Source organism: Lates calcarifer, linkage group LG1, assembly GCF_001640805.2.
Source record: "Lates calcarifer isolate ASB-BC8 linkage group LG1, TLL_Latcal_v3, whole genome shotgun sequence".
NCBI classification, from domain to species: domain Eukaryota; kingdom Metazoa; phylum Chordata; class Actinopteri; family Centropomidae; genus Lates; species Lates calcarifer.
In genome coordinates this window covers 8624452-8637629 of record NC_066833.1, presented here as the reverse complement: position 1 = coordinate 8637629, position 13178 = coordinate 8624452, and the positions used below count along the sequence as shown (strand labels likewise).

Sequence of the window (13178 nt, the reverse complement as noted above, 5' to 3'; positions counted from 1 at the left end):
ACGTAGCCTTGCTGTGGGACTGGGTTTGGCCCTGTTCTAAAATGGACCAGAGGAAAAATTGGCCCAAAACTCAACATGCATAAATTCTGCAATCTTTGAAATAGAAGTCAAACTGTGCTCCCCTGTTCTGATTCTCAAGAACAGTAATGAAAAGCTGTGATGAATGTGTAATGAGAGGACGTGGTGTGTGTTTCCCTGCTATCACCACCTCCTCCCCTCCACATCTTCAATCTCCTCGCTCTCCTAAAAATCTCCACCTCCACCATCCTTCCTCTTTGTCCCCAGTCTCCGCCTCACCTCTCCCATGAAAGAACTGCTCTCATGGAGGAGTCAGGGGGTGGGGTGGAAAGGTGGGGGTTAGATGGATCTTTATGACACAACCCAATGGCCATCAACATGACAATGTGACAATGTGGCAGGGCTTTTTTAAAAGAGATCCTGTGTTTGTTAAGTGTTTTCCCCCTGAAGAGCGACCACAGGGCAGGGTCAGGGGACCTGAAAGAAGAGAGGCAACTCTGAAAGAGACGGGCTCTTTGATTCTTTCACTGGTAGAGTGCAGTTAGGGTAAATCAGAATTCTTAGTCTAATCTATAATTCATCAGAATGATTCATAGTGAAATTTGCACAAATTAGATGTTCTTAGAAAGTCTTACCAAGAATGACTTACAGTGTTCTGAAATCACTTTAAAGGGATTTGGTACTGAGGGAACTGTAATATTTTCCAGACTCACAAATGCCTTTTGAGTCTCCATGTGCAGTTTGAAATTATATTGACTGGTGACATTATTGAGGTTTATTTCAATTCATGGATCTCCTTACAAAAATGGTTTTACAACCATCTTTACAGCTTTGAGTGTTCCCAGGGAGCTCTTGGATTTCATGGCTTGGTTTTTATCTTGACATGTAGTGTGAACTGTGGGACTGTATGTCCAGTCAGTTCGATCAGGTTCTAGACAGATCTCATGGGTTGTTCAATCAAAGAGGATGCACTTTACAGCGCCACAACAAAGGGTCTGAATACTTTAAATGAGAGAGTTTGGTTTTTAATTTCTACAAACATGTTTTCTTTTTGTTATTATGGGTAAAAACGGCACTTTTATCCATTTAAAATTCAATCTACAACAAGACAGAGCAGCAAAAAGTGATGGGGTCTGAATACTTTCTGAAGCCACTGTAATTCTCTCAGGTCAAACAAGGTAATTCTCCAGTGGAGCGAGACAGACTGAACTTTGTCCTCGCTCCTTTATGACTCATAACTGCCACATAAAAACAAATCTGTTCGTATGAATGGTTCTTGGATCGCCATGTCTTAATAATGCTGCTGCGTTACAAATAAAGGAGGATCTGGAGATACTTATCTCCCTATAACCATGTTATTAAGTGAGTCCAACTTTCCCAGGTAAATGAACCGTGACCAAGTCTCAACCAGGGAGGGTGGTGCTCCTCTGACACATACACCTTTAAACCTTGACTGACATGTGATTATTAGCGACACATCCCAGTTGTTTCTCCCGCGATGATCTTTGCGTGGCATCCTTTCAAACAGGGATTAGAGAAATATGAAACCTGCTCTTTGAATCTCTTTCTAACAGCCACATCTCCCCTGCTCATGTTATTGCTTCTCCTTCGACATTCACCCCAAACCACCCAGGAGCAAAGCAGACAAGCTCTGCAAATTCTTTCATTTACGCCTGCACTGCTCCTCCAATTTGGCTTATTTTTCCCCACCAGAGCCGCTCTGGAACTCTTTTTCCTCTTCACCTCCATGAAACATTTTCTATTATTCATCAAAAGGGGCTTTAAGCGCTTCTCCCTTCCCGTTACACAAGCGAAAAACAAGACATCTCTGGCTCCTTAATGCCAATTCCTCTCGTCTCTGGGAACAGAATTGGTGGATCATTAAAATAAAAGACAACCACAAGTTACAGAAAATCAATTCTTTGGCTTCGAGCACAGGAATAAGAAAGAGTGAGAGGGAGGGAGGGCAGGCAGGCGGGGGAAGCTGTTCCTGGATAGATGAACCAAGACCTTCCCACAGTTTCTGGCAATAAAACCACATCATTTCTCTCTTTGCTTTAATTCTGAGGAAATTTATATTTCTGTGGTTGTGCTCACACTCAATCTGACAATACAGGTTCACAGATGAATGTGCAGTTACTCCACACAAAAATCCTTTTCATCTGTGTGGGTATGAAAGTGTCTCATCTGACAACCGTTATCAGTTCAAAACACCTAAAAGTATTCTTGATCTACAATCGAAGCTGCACACAGCATGACTCCATGTGAACAAATTATTCCCTTCTTCTAAAATTAGACTCTGAGAAGCTGCAGGTAATAAGAAAAAACTAAATGACAGCAAAAAATCTTTCTGAAGTTGGAGCACTTTCATTTTTAGCTTGAGCGGTGTGACCTTTTTAAAGTTGATTCACTAGGCTTCTGAGTTATGTGTTTTTAAATAAAATGCCAGTTTATTTCGAGCGCAGCACTCTGGGGAGAGTTCTCACAATGGCCTCATTTCAGAGTGGGATGGCAATCTTTTTGTGCAGGACTGTGTCATTGTAAAGTTGTGTGTTTTCTGCTTTTTTTCCCTCCCTTGTTCTGTCTGTTTCGGTTGGTTATCTGATGCTCTAGTCGCTAAATTTACAAGCTCAGATGAAAGCATCATTTTAGCCCCTGATAGTGCATGAAAGCAACGTTTAAAAATGGACACAGGCAAAGTTAAATACGGGTCAAACAGGAACAAGAATTGAAATCAGTGTGAAGAGAAGCAACGCAGCACATGCACCGACACCGACGTTCACTCGGCGTGGAAAAAATGCAGCCAAGCCTTTCTCATTCATTTGAATGGAGGAAGTGAGGTCATGTAGTGGGGTAGGTGAGGGTGGGGAGGGGATGATTTTGACGGTGGATCGACCTCCTGCCTCCACACAGTCCTGTAGGAATGAGTCCTGAACCCAGAAATACGTCAGCATTCCAAAGTTTAAGTTCAACTTATTCTACGACATGAAATATATCAGGTTTAAGCTTTTATCTGTCTTTAAAAAGGCAGCTGATAATAAGTGGCTAACTGAGACAGCCCTCACCAGCCTGCCTGATCAGCCTGATCAGCTCACATTATTAACTTTCTGAGAAGAGGTAAAAGGTTCATGTAATAGGAATGTGACCGACCAGGGAGAGATGTGTTGTGACTGAGAAGATCTAATCAGGAAGTAAAGGTGTGTGTCTGCGTCATTGTTTCTGAACTTTCTGAAGCAGGATGGTGGGAGCAGCAGGAGGCATGACGCCACGCAACAACCGAGCGGGTGGTGAATTAGTTTTAGTTAACGATACTGGAAGCACCTGATCTTTCTGTTTTTAATGTATGAAACATCAGTCTTTCCTGTAAAAGTGCATTTTTTCTCCGTGGTGTCAGGCTGATTCATACAGACACAGTCACAGCTCATAGACTGGATATGGTTTTGGATGATTTGCACTGAAATCCAGATAAGCTCGAGAGGCTCTGTCTGTTCATCTTCTTGCTGTATCCGTTTTGTCACCTGGATTTCAAGAGCGCAGTCTAAACACATATGATGGTGATACCAGCAGAACCTTCTTGGCACGACCTCAGAGCTGGGAGACTGCTTTGAGGAAAACACTGCCTGTAGATATTGATTTTTATTACTGAACAGGGGCCTGGATTCAGTATACTAATGAGGCTGGCACACACTTACCTCATTCACAGACTTTGTACCATTGGCCTGTGTAACATGTAGTTCAACTGAAGGCAGAGAAAATAGAGAAATTGTGCATAACGTAACAGGTCGATCTATGTGTCTCAAAATAAACATACAGTTTAGTTAATTTGTGTACAAACATCATTAAATTGAGAGCACACACGTGTCATTAATAAGTATTTTATTTTATTTTTGTTTGGTTCAGTAGTGTTTACCTTTGTACGAACTAAAAACAAACAAGTACTCGATATCCGTTGTTGACTAGTATTTTGAAAAAACACTTCTGTTGATAAAGTAACGGCAAGTTTACGGACTGTACCCGAAGACCGCCGGAAAATACCGAAGGCCACCGCAGTGCATGCTGGGAAACTACAAACTCGACAAACCGCCATCTTTCTTTATAGCAAGTTAGTAGGGCAAAACAATAACGACTTTCGAATGATTATTTCTCCAAAATAGCTCCGCTGAAGCAATTCCATTTGGTCCGTTATTATAAATAACAAGTTTAAAGAGGAGCTGGTGGAACTAAATTTCAGATATTGTGCACATCAGCCATAAAACACAGCAGTTTGGTGTAAGATCTCGACTAGCAGAGGTGGTCAACATGGGCCGCTCTCGGAGCCGCAGCTCGTCCCGGTCCAAACACTCCAAAAGCAGCAAGCACAGTAAGAAACGGAGCCGGTCTCGGTCGCGGTCCAGAGACAGGGAGCGGTCAAAGAAACGGTCCAAGTCCCGAGAATCGAAGAGGAACCGGCGCAGAGATTCTCGTTCCCGTTCTCGGTCAACCACAACTTCGTCCCGTAGAGACAGAGCAGCTTCACCGCCGGAGCGCATCGACATCTTCGGCAGGACACTGAGCAAGAGAAATGCCCTGGACGAGAAGCAGAGGAAGGAGGAGGAGGAAAGAAAGGCAGAGATGGAAAGACAAAGGAAAATGTGAGTATATTTTAACTTCAAACTCAAACGTTACATAACATTACCTGCACTCAGCTGCAGTACGCGCTAAGCTAAATGCTAGGCTAGCTGTATTCAGCTGTATGGATTACGTTAGCTCTTTGCGCTAGCAAGCTAATGCTAGCTAACTAGCTAGCTGCCAAAGCATGCTAACGTCAGCTAGGCTCTACAGGGCCCTGACTACACAGGGGAGGTTTTTTATTTATTTATCCCTGTCGGGGCAGTCAGCCTGCTGCAGGGGGCACGCCACCTTCTCAGTAAGTCTAACTCAACTTTGTTTTGTTACTAGTTTATCTGGAATTTAATATAAAATATGTAAAGTTAAATTGGGTTAACTAACGATTTGCAGATTACACAACTTTGCCTCACCAAGCAATTTATACCATAAACTTAATTTAAATTATGTTTTGAGTGTTTGTTTGATTAGAAAAGTCATTTTACTGTTTTTTCTGAATTCAGTAGAAAACAAATGTATAAGCACATGAATCACTGTGGAAGTAATTAATATCTTTAGCAGTCTTTCATGATGCACAACTCTAAATGAAAACAATTGAAAAGGTTAGTTTATCAGTCTGCATGCTGTTACCGTGCAATAAGGCTTGCTTATAATATCTAGGTTGATAAATGGACCTCTCAGCAGAATACCTCTCCAGTGTTTACAGATGTCTGAGTATGCAGCGCAGGTCGGATCAGCTGCAGCGGTGAAGTTGCTGCCTCAGGAGGTGCAGATAAAACTGCAACACTGTCCCCAATCTGCATCTTAAAACGCTTCAGTGGCTGCCACACAATGACCACCACCCGTTTATTGTTGGACAGGGAGGCTGCTATTGTGAAGGGGTGTGTGTGGTAGCCAGAGGCACACAGACACCTGAGATCTGAGCAACTGTCCACACACCTGGGCTTTTTCTTTTACTGCGTAGTAGCCACAGGGCCACTTAACCAGGCACACAAATGTAAATATCACGAACCAGAGACTTGTAAGAGAAGGAAGGACTTGGTCCTGGGTTGGGTTTCCCATTGAGTGACAGGATGGAATCAAATCCAGGGAAGGTGGGTTGTGTGTTTACAGTTGTCAGCAGCAGTTTGACAGCACACCTCCTCCTCTTAATAGCTTCCTGTTCATCATACAGTCTGAGGGAAGAGAAGAGCATTTAAAAGCATTTTCAGCAGGACAGGTGACCTCCATCTTTGTCTGCTGCTGAACCACAGAGGTTCATTCACTCCCACATGGGTAGAAGTCTGACACAGGAGGTCAGGTTTCCACACATTCACACTGTCCTGTGCTGTATGCAGCAACCTTCTTACAGGTCGGTCTTACATGCAGCCGTCACAAATGTCACGGTTAAAAGTCTTTATGATGACATGTTGAAGGTTAAAGGTTTACACCTGTTCACTGCAGCTCTTCATCCACTGAGGCTGCATCTTTTACCACGTCTCCCTTTTCAGCATTCATCATTGATTCTCAGGCAAAATAGCTTTAAAAATGTTCCACTTGCTTACTAGATACTGAAAGTATAAAGTATGTAGAAATGGTCACAGTGAACCAAACTCCTTTTAAGACTGAATACGATTTGTTTCCTGCAGCTCATTCACAGTTTATTTTAGTGTTTTTATATGTTTGCATCTGCTTTGTTTCATTTGTGCGTGTCATTGGGAGACAACATGGTTCATACATAACACAATCAATAATTGATCAGATATAGATTGTGAGAATATCAGTGTGGAGAACCATAAACAGAGCTCATCAGTAAAGTGTTAAAACACTTTTCTTTCTCTGCTCTGTTAATGACGCCTTTGCTGTCGCACAATTAAAATGTGTCAGATCAGCGTCGGCTGGTCCATGATCCATAATAAATATTTTCAGTTTGCCGCTACCCTCTGTTAAATTAAATGTGAGGCTTATGACAGATTTATTGCTCTGCATTGTAACTTTAATTCTTATATTCTATTTGTTTTACTCTACTTTAGCTTATTTTATTTCCTAATCTCCTTAATAACTATAAGTTTTTTCAGTTTCAAATGTGATCGAGGATTAAATCCACATCACCCGCTCTTAGTTTGTATTAGCTGTTTACAACAGGCTAACCTCCTTCCTTAATAACACAGTGAAGGGCAGGTGAAACATTCAGCCTCTTTACACAGAACTATTGATGACTCGGGGCCTAATGGTCGGGTTGTGGGGTTTAGTTGTTGTCCTGTTGTTTGTGTTTTTTGTATAAGAGCAGATCCGAGGGATAAATTTGTTCCATCCCTGACCTCCCTCGTCTCCTTCCTCCTTTTTCTCTCCCTCTCCTTCTCCAGCCGGCAGCAGGAGATTGAGGAGAAGCTGATCGAGGAGGAGACGGCGCGGCGGGTGGAGGAGCTGGTGGCCAAGCGGGTGGAGGAGGAGCTGGAGAAGAGGAAGGACGAGATCGAGAGGGAGGTGCTGCGGCGCGTCGAGGAGGCGAAGCGCATCATGGAGCGGCAGCTTCTCGAGGAGCTGGAGAGGCAGCGGCAGGCCGAGCTGGCGGCGCAGAAAGCCAGAGAGGTAACGCTCGGTCGTTGGGAACGCAGCCCCTCCCTTCCCTCCATGCCTCTGCCACCCTTACCCCCCTGTCCCCCATCTCCCCCCTCCTCCCAGTCACTTACTCTGACTGGTGCCACTTTAGGGGGGACATGCAGGGATGGTGGAGGTGGAGGGACCCTCACCCCTCCCTGTTTACTTTTCTGGATGTAACCCAGCCATGGTAGAAGTTTCACTGCAGGGGGGGTTGATACAGAACCAGGAAGTAGCTGTCCAGCAGAAAAATAATGTAAATATTGATTTAAAAAATGTTTTTACACACATGAGATGATGCACGACTGAGACGTAGCTGTAAAAACTGATCCTTGCATCAGTCGTGTTGTTACAGACTAAAGAATAAACTTTACCACAGTGAACACCTCCTCCCCTTTAAATGGTGTTTCTATGATACATCTGTACTTTATTTTCTTGTAGCCATGTCAGAGTTTAGCACTGAGAAGCTGCAGGATACAGGACTTTAGCTTTTTAGCGCCTTGTTAATTTGGGCGTCTCAGGGGGAAGTTCATTATGAGCCGGTGAGAGTTTGCCATGGCAGGGTTACAGAAATGGACTGACTTTCATTCTTTTTCATCACGGTTTTTCAGTTTGATCTTTTACTTTTAGATATTTCTAAGTATCTCTGTTAACGTCTGTAAATAAGAGCTGACACTTGTATTTTTACAGTCACTGTCCGTTACCGGCCATTTTTAAACATTTCCCAAACGCCTAAATGAGTTCAGACCAGGCTCTTTTTTTAATTTGACACAGTTGTAGTTTTTCAGTTGATAGTCTTTACAGTCCCAGGCTTCCCCTTTCCCCCCTTTTTGGTCAGTAAATGTAGACGTCTGCCCCACCTCTCCAGGCGTCCCTGAGAAAAGGGGGTTTGTTTACGCAACAGTAATAATGTATTGTAAATGAGAGGGACGGCTAAAGCCTAGTGACCCCGACTTGCTCAGGGAGCAGCCAGTGGCTCGGTACTAATCGGGTGAGAAATGTAGTCTGAGCGCGCCTCCTTTACCTACTGGGACTTATTCGGTCACTCCCTCCCTCTCCTTCCTCCTTCTCCTCCCTTCCTCTCTCCTGCCTTTTGCTCTGTCGCCACCACACTGCTCTCTCTAAAATCTCCCACTCTGAAGTCTCAGACACGTTCACCGCTGCGACCGCTAGCTTTAGCTTTAGCCCGGCCTGGAGGTGTTTAGATGGACTGGAAGCCGACAGAGGCTCCAGTCTGGTCTTAAATCTACTGGGAGGTTTTAAAGTCTGTTTTTTTTTTTCTGTGTAGAAATGTTAATCACAGTTTGCCATGTACAGGTTTTCTTTACCACCCCGCCCCCCCACCCTCCCTCCACCACCTTTACCTTCTCTTTAACAATCCTTCTGTTAGATGCCATCTGCTCTGTGTGGGATACATAATGATGGACCACTCCATTTTCCTGTTTCCTGTTTGAGCTGATTAACATATCTCTGGTCTAACCTTGATCTGTTAATATATTTTCATGATTTCATTCAGATGAAGAGGCTTCTCTCCCTAAAGAGAAAAAGCAAAAACAAATGTACTGTGTTTTGTACTCATGACTTGCTTCTCCTATAGGGCTGCTGCTAAGTTTTGATATTGTTATATGTAAATACATTTGTGTTGTTTTTATTTTGGAAACACAACTCACCACCTTCCTAACTAGCACTTGACCCCCCCGAGCTGGCCTGCAGCCTCTCAGCTCACCCCGTGACTCGTGTCCTGTACTGTAAGTGTACCGTGGTCCGGTCCTTCCTTCCTCGAACACACACAGACACTTTGTACTGTACTCTCCTTCACGCTGCCATCGAAAAGGAAAATCCAAAAAAAAAAAAAAAACAAGGGAGAGAAAAGAAAGATTGTGAGCAAGTGGCTGCAGGCTCAGGCTAAGCAGTACAGAGATCAGAGTAATAAAGAGGAATGCCGCGGGCGTGGTATGGCAGAAACCCCCCATACCTACTTACCCTCCCTCCCAGCCCAGGAGCGCTTCTCTGTCTCTGCAGGGGGCCACACAGTCCGGACGAGACAGTAAATATTCAACCGTTAAATGCCGAATGGTTTCACCAGTTGTGTAGGTACACAGGCAAGGAAAATGCGTAGGTATACGTGCATTGGTGAGCCAAAACTATTCCCTCCTTTATTTGTATCCTTTTTTTCTCTTGCTTATAATGATGTTAAAAAACAGCAACTGTTTTTTCTTCTAGATTGTATTGTCTGTCATTCATATCTGTCTTCTGTTTATGAGTGTGATGAGTGGGTTTTCCCCCCTTTTTTTCCAAGTCTTGTGTTTTAAATTTTTAATTGTCTTTCACAGTAATAAATGCAGTGAGTGCCCTAGGTGTGGCTTTAGCTTTTAGTTTTTCTAGGAGGGTGTGTTAACAGCAGTAAAGAGAGAAAGGAAAAAATAGCGGGTTCAGTTTCTTTATGCTTTTTTTAAAACAAAGTCAGGCTGACTGCAGAGAGTGGTCATGTGCGAGAGGCTAAACAAACTTCCCTGTGGTGTAATGAGTTAGTTGTGTGCCTGGATGAGTGTGTGTGTGTGTGTGTGTGTGAGAGAGAGCGTGTACATGTACATAAAGTGCTTTTGTGGCTGTAGCCTCTTCGTGCGCTAACATGGCACCGTGTCACCCCTGTAGGAGGAAGAAAAATCTAAGCGGGAGGAGCTGGAAAAAATCCTGGAGGAGAATAACCGCAAGATCGCCGAGGCTCAGGCCAAGCTGGTACGCCCTGCTCTGTGAACAGCCACGCTTTTCCTGGGCCTCTCTCTGGACATTTTCTTCCATTTCTGTCAAATTCGTAACCCTCACTTTAATCGTTTCTGCATGCTGCCTCCATTACATAGCAAACGGCTGGCATTATTCATCCCGTTTTAACACAACACTTCAGAAACGCTGAAAGCAGCTCTGTTTATATAACATCACAGCACACGGCTGTCGTCTTTGTCGTCAAATTTACATCCAGCAGTTTAATTTTCAGAGTGAAATTTATCGTCCTGATCACAGAACGTCCCGTGTGAAGAGCAGTAAGAAAGGAAACCACGAGCATCATGTGGTTAATGTGCTTTTAATGTCAGGTATGAACAAGAATCTCTGTGGAGGCTTAACGAATAACAACAGAGCTTCACCAACAAGCAGCTTTGTCGTGTAGAAGTTTAAAGACCTTTTCACACTGAGGACGTTTTTCTGTGCCAGTAATTTGTTCTGACGTCCACTCAGAACGTGGATGTTAGAGATGTTTCTTTCTCTCTGTGAGTAAAGGCACCACAGTCACTGTCAGAGGATCCTGGTACATTTTCACGTTGTATATTCGCCTCTCGCTGTTTGTGAAAAGACCTTAAGTCTGTGTTAGTGCTGATTTCTTGAGGCCGTGGTAAACGGCTGCACAGAGAGCTGTAAGGTTGGTGTGAAGGAGGTGGTTTTCTGAGCTCCTGCTCTTTGTGTTTCAGGCTGAGGAGCAGTTGCGTATTGTGGAGGAGCAGAGAAAGATTCACGAGGAGCGCATGAAGCTGGAGCAGGACCGTCAGAAACAGCAGAAGGAGGAGCAGAAAATAATCCTCGGCAAGGGCAAGTCCAGGCCCAAGCTCTCCTTCTCCCTCAAGGCGGCTGAATGAGACTGCTCCCCCCTCCCAACCTCCTCTTCCTCCTCCTCCTCGCCTCCATCCAGCTCTCCATGCTCATCGTCTGACCTCCTCCTCCTCCTCCTCCTCTGTGGAACGCTCGCTTCGTTTTGGAAGTGCAGAAGGAAGGCAGAGGATCAGGGGGTCGTCCCTCTCTCTCTGGCCTCGAAGAGGAGGCAGCTCTCCGCCTGCAGAGGACCTGACTGCTCCCTCCATCCTCCTCGTCCCTACTTTCCGCACAGATAACTGACTCGTTTGCTTTTTGTTTTTTGTTTTGTTTTTTTCATTTTTGGTTTTATTTGAATTTTTAGGGAACTCGAACTATTGATGTAGAATGCTATAACATGTCCCTCGCCCCCCCTGACCCCAATAAGTCTTAACTGTGGTGTAACAGGGAGCGACTGTGCACCTGTGCTCTTCTTCTTAACATGTCTTTACAGCCAGCAAACTCCCAGCAGAGCGAACACAGTCCCTGATATAGAAGAGTGTTGTCTGGCTTGTCTAGTTCAGCTTACTGTAAAGGCTCCCGTGCAGCCTGGGAGTCGCTCTCTGTCCTGTTTTTGTTTTTTAAATCTGATTCCTGAAGCGGCACAGCCTTTAAAAAGCACAGTTAACGTCAGGTTTGTGTCTTCCATCTCACTTCCTGCTTCATCTGGATATTATTTGTCTTTTTAAAAACGTGAGGAGCGAACTGGGCCTCGACTCCCAGGCTGCACCGGGACCCCGACCACAAACCTTCAACAGGATACGGCTACGATAAAGGGGCCTGTGGGTAATGGAGGAGAGAGGGGACACTTCCTGTATGATGTAATGTTATTAGCCTTGCTGTGATGTGCTGACTCCCTCCCCACCTCCTCCTCCTCCTCCTCCTCCTCCTGACCCCCAACTTAAAGATTGTGTTATGATGAAAATCGATCCACAATTAACAAAAGTTACAGTCGTGGTTAAAACTCCAGCTTTGGTTTATCAGAAAAAAAAAATGCACGAGAAAAAACCTCCCGACCACATTCTCCATGTTCTGTCCCAAATGATTTGTGCTAAAGTAAATTAACTTGGCGCATGCGCCTGGCTTTGGTGGACGGACAAGTTCAGGTAAGATCAGGTTTGAGGTCAGTGTGGATGTGTGTGTGTGTGAGAGTGAATGAGGAGTGTGTGTGAGTGTGTGTGTGACCTCAGGTGGGTATAATGACTTTTTGTTATGTTGTGGGATTTTGAATTTGTCGTGTAATTTTCCCCCCAATTGTGAAGGGACTGAACAGCTGAGTAAACCCGTTGAATGCCTGAAACCCTGCTGCCTGTGTCGCTCTTCATTCGCTGCTCACACTGAGTTCTCTTAAACCCTGGAAGCTCCTTCTTTACTCCTCTGGTTCCCCGTCCAGGTGAAGAGCTGCCAGCTCCGCTCTCCGCCTCCAGCGGCCGCCGCTTCACTTCCAGGCCGCTGTGAGGTCATCTGAAGGCGGCCGCGAGCTGAGCGCGCCCGGGCTCCAGCTCCGGAGACGGTTTGGTTTAATGCGCAGAAACCGGACTCTAATGAGCCCGGTTCTGACTGTGGCTGCGGGTTATGACCTCCAGACTCTCACGTCAACTTCTATAACCCCCCTCCTCCTCCTCCGCTCCTCCCTCGGAGCCCCGCGCCTCTCACCGTCCACCGCGGTGCCCCGAGCGGCGCTGCCCAGGAAACAGAGCTCCGCCGCGGCCTGTGAGCTGCTCCGTCCCCCGCTGCTGCTGCTGCCACTTTATTTCCTGCAGCTCAGCTCAGTCAGACCGCGACAATAAACCGACACATTACAGAGGTAAAACAGCTGATCTGAAAACTTTAAGACGCACAACAAAGATGAAAGTTAGTCTGACGAAAAAACTAAATTAAAAACTTAAATAAAAATAAAAGAATTATTCATAATAATGTTCATTATTTTAAAATTAAAGCCTACTTTAGCTGTTTCTAGGCGGCTTTATTTTTTCACCATTAATATGTATTTATTTCTTTATGATTTAATTATTAGTATTTTTCCTGCGCGTTTCCTTTAATTAAATTAATTAACTCTCAGGAGGATTTCCACTGAGCGCAGGTCAGTTTTATCTCTAACAGTTAAAGTCGTTTTCCTGTTTACAAGTGTCAAAGAATCACAGTTAAAGTGTGTGTGTGTGTGTCTGCCTCGGGTTGGTCTTCAGGTGAACTCGGGTGGGTTTTAGCTGCTCAGATCAGGAAGAAAGAGCCGTGGAAATTAAAGAAACTCGAGTTTTTTTTTTTTTTACCGGAAAAAAAAGATTTAAAGAGTCGATCAAACTCGTGAAGCTTCACACGGACTCAGACTCTCAGCTCAGGAATCTGTGAATTCA

At 44.6% G+C, this 13178-nt stretch overlaps 1 protein-coding gene across 1 annotated transcript; it reads left to right on the top strand.

The window, feature by feature from the left end:
• The first annotated feature begins 4076 nt into the window (after nucleotides 1–4076).
• On the top strand, nucleotides 4077–12124 carry arglu1a (arginine and glutamate rich 1a). Its single transcript, XM_018689178.2, has 4 exons — nucleotides 4077–4649; nucleotides 6969–7194; nucleotides 9859–9942; nucleotides 10668–12124. The coding sequence occupies exons 1-4, from the start codon at nucleotides 4318–4320 to the stop codon at nucleotides 10830–10832; spliced, it is 807 nt and encodes a 268-aa protein (XP_018544694.1). The 5' UTR covers nucleotides 4077–4317; the 3' UTR covers nucleotides 10833–12124.
• Nucleotides 12125–13178: the final 1054 nt, after the last annotated feature.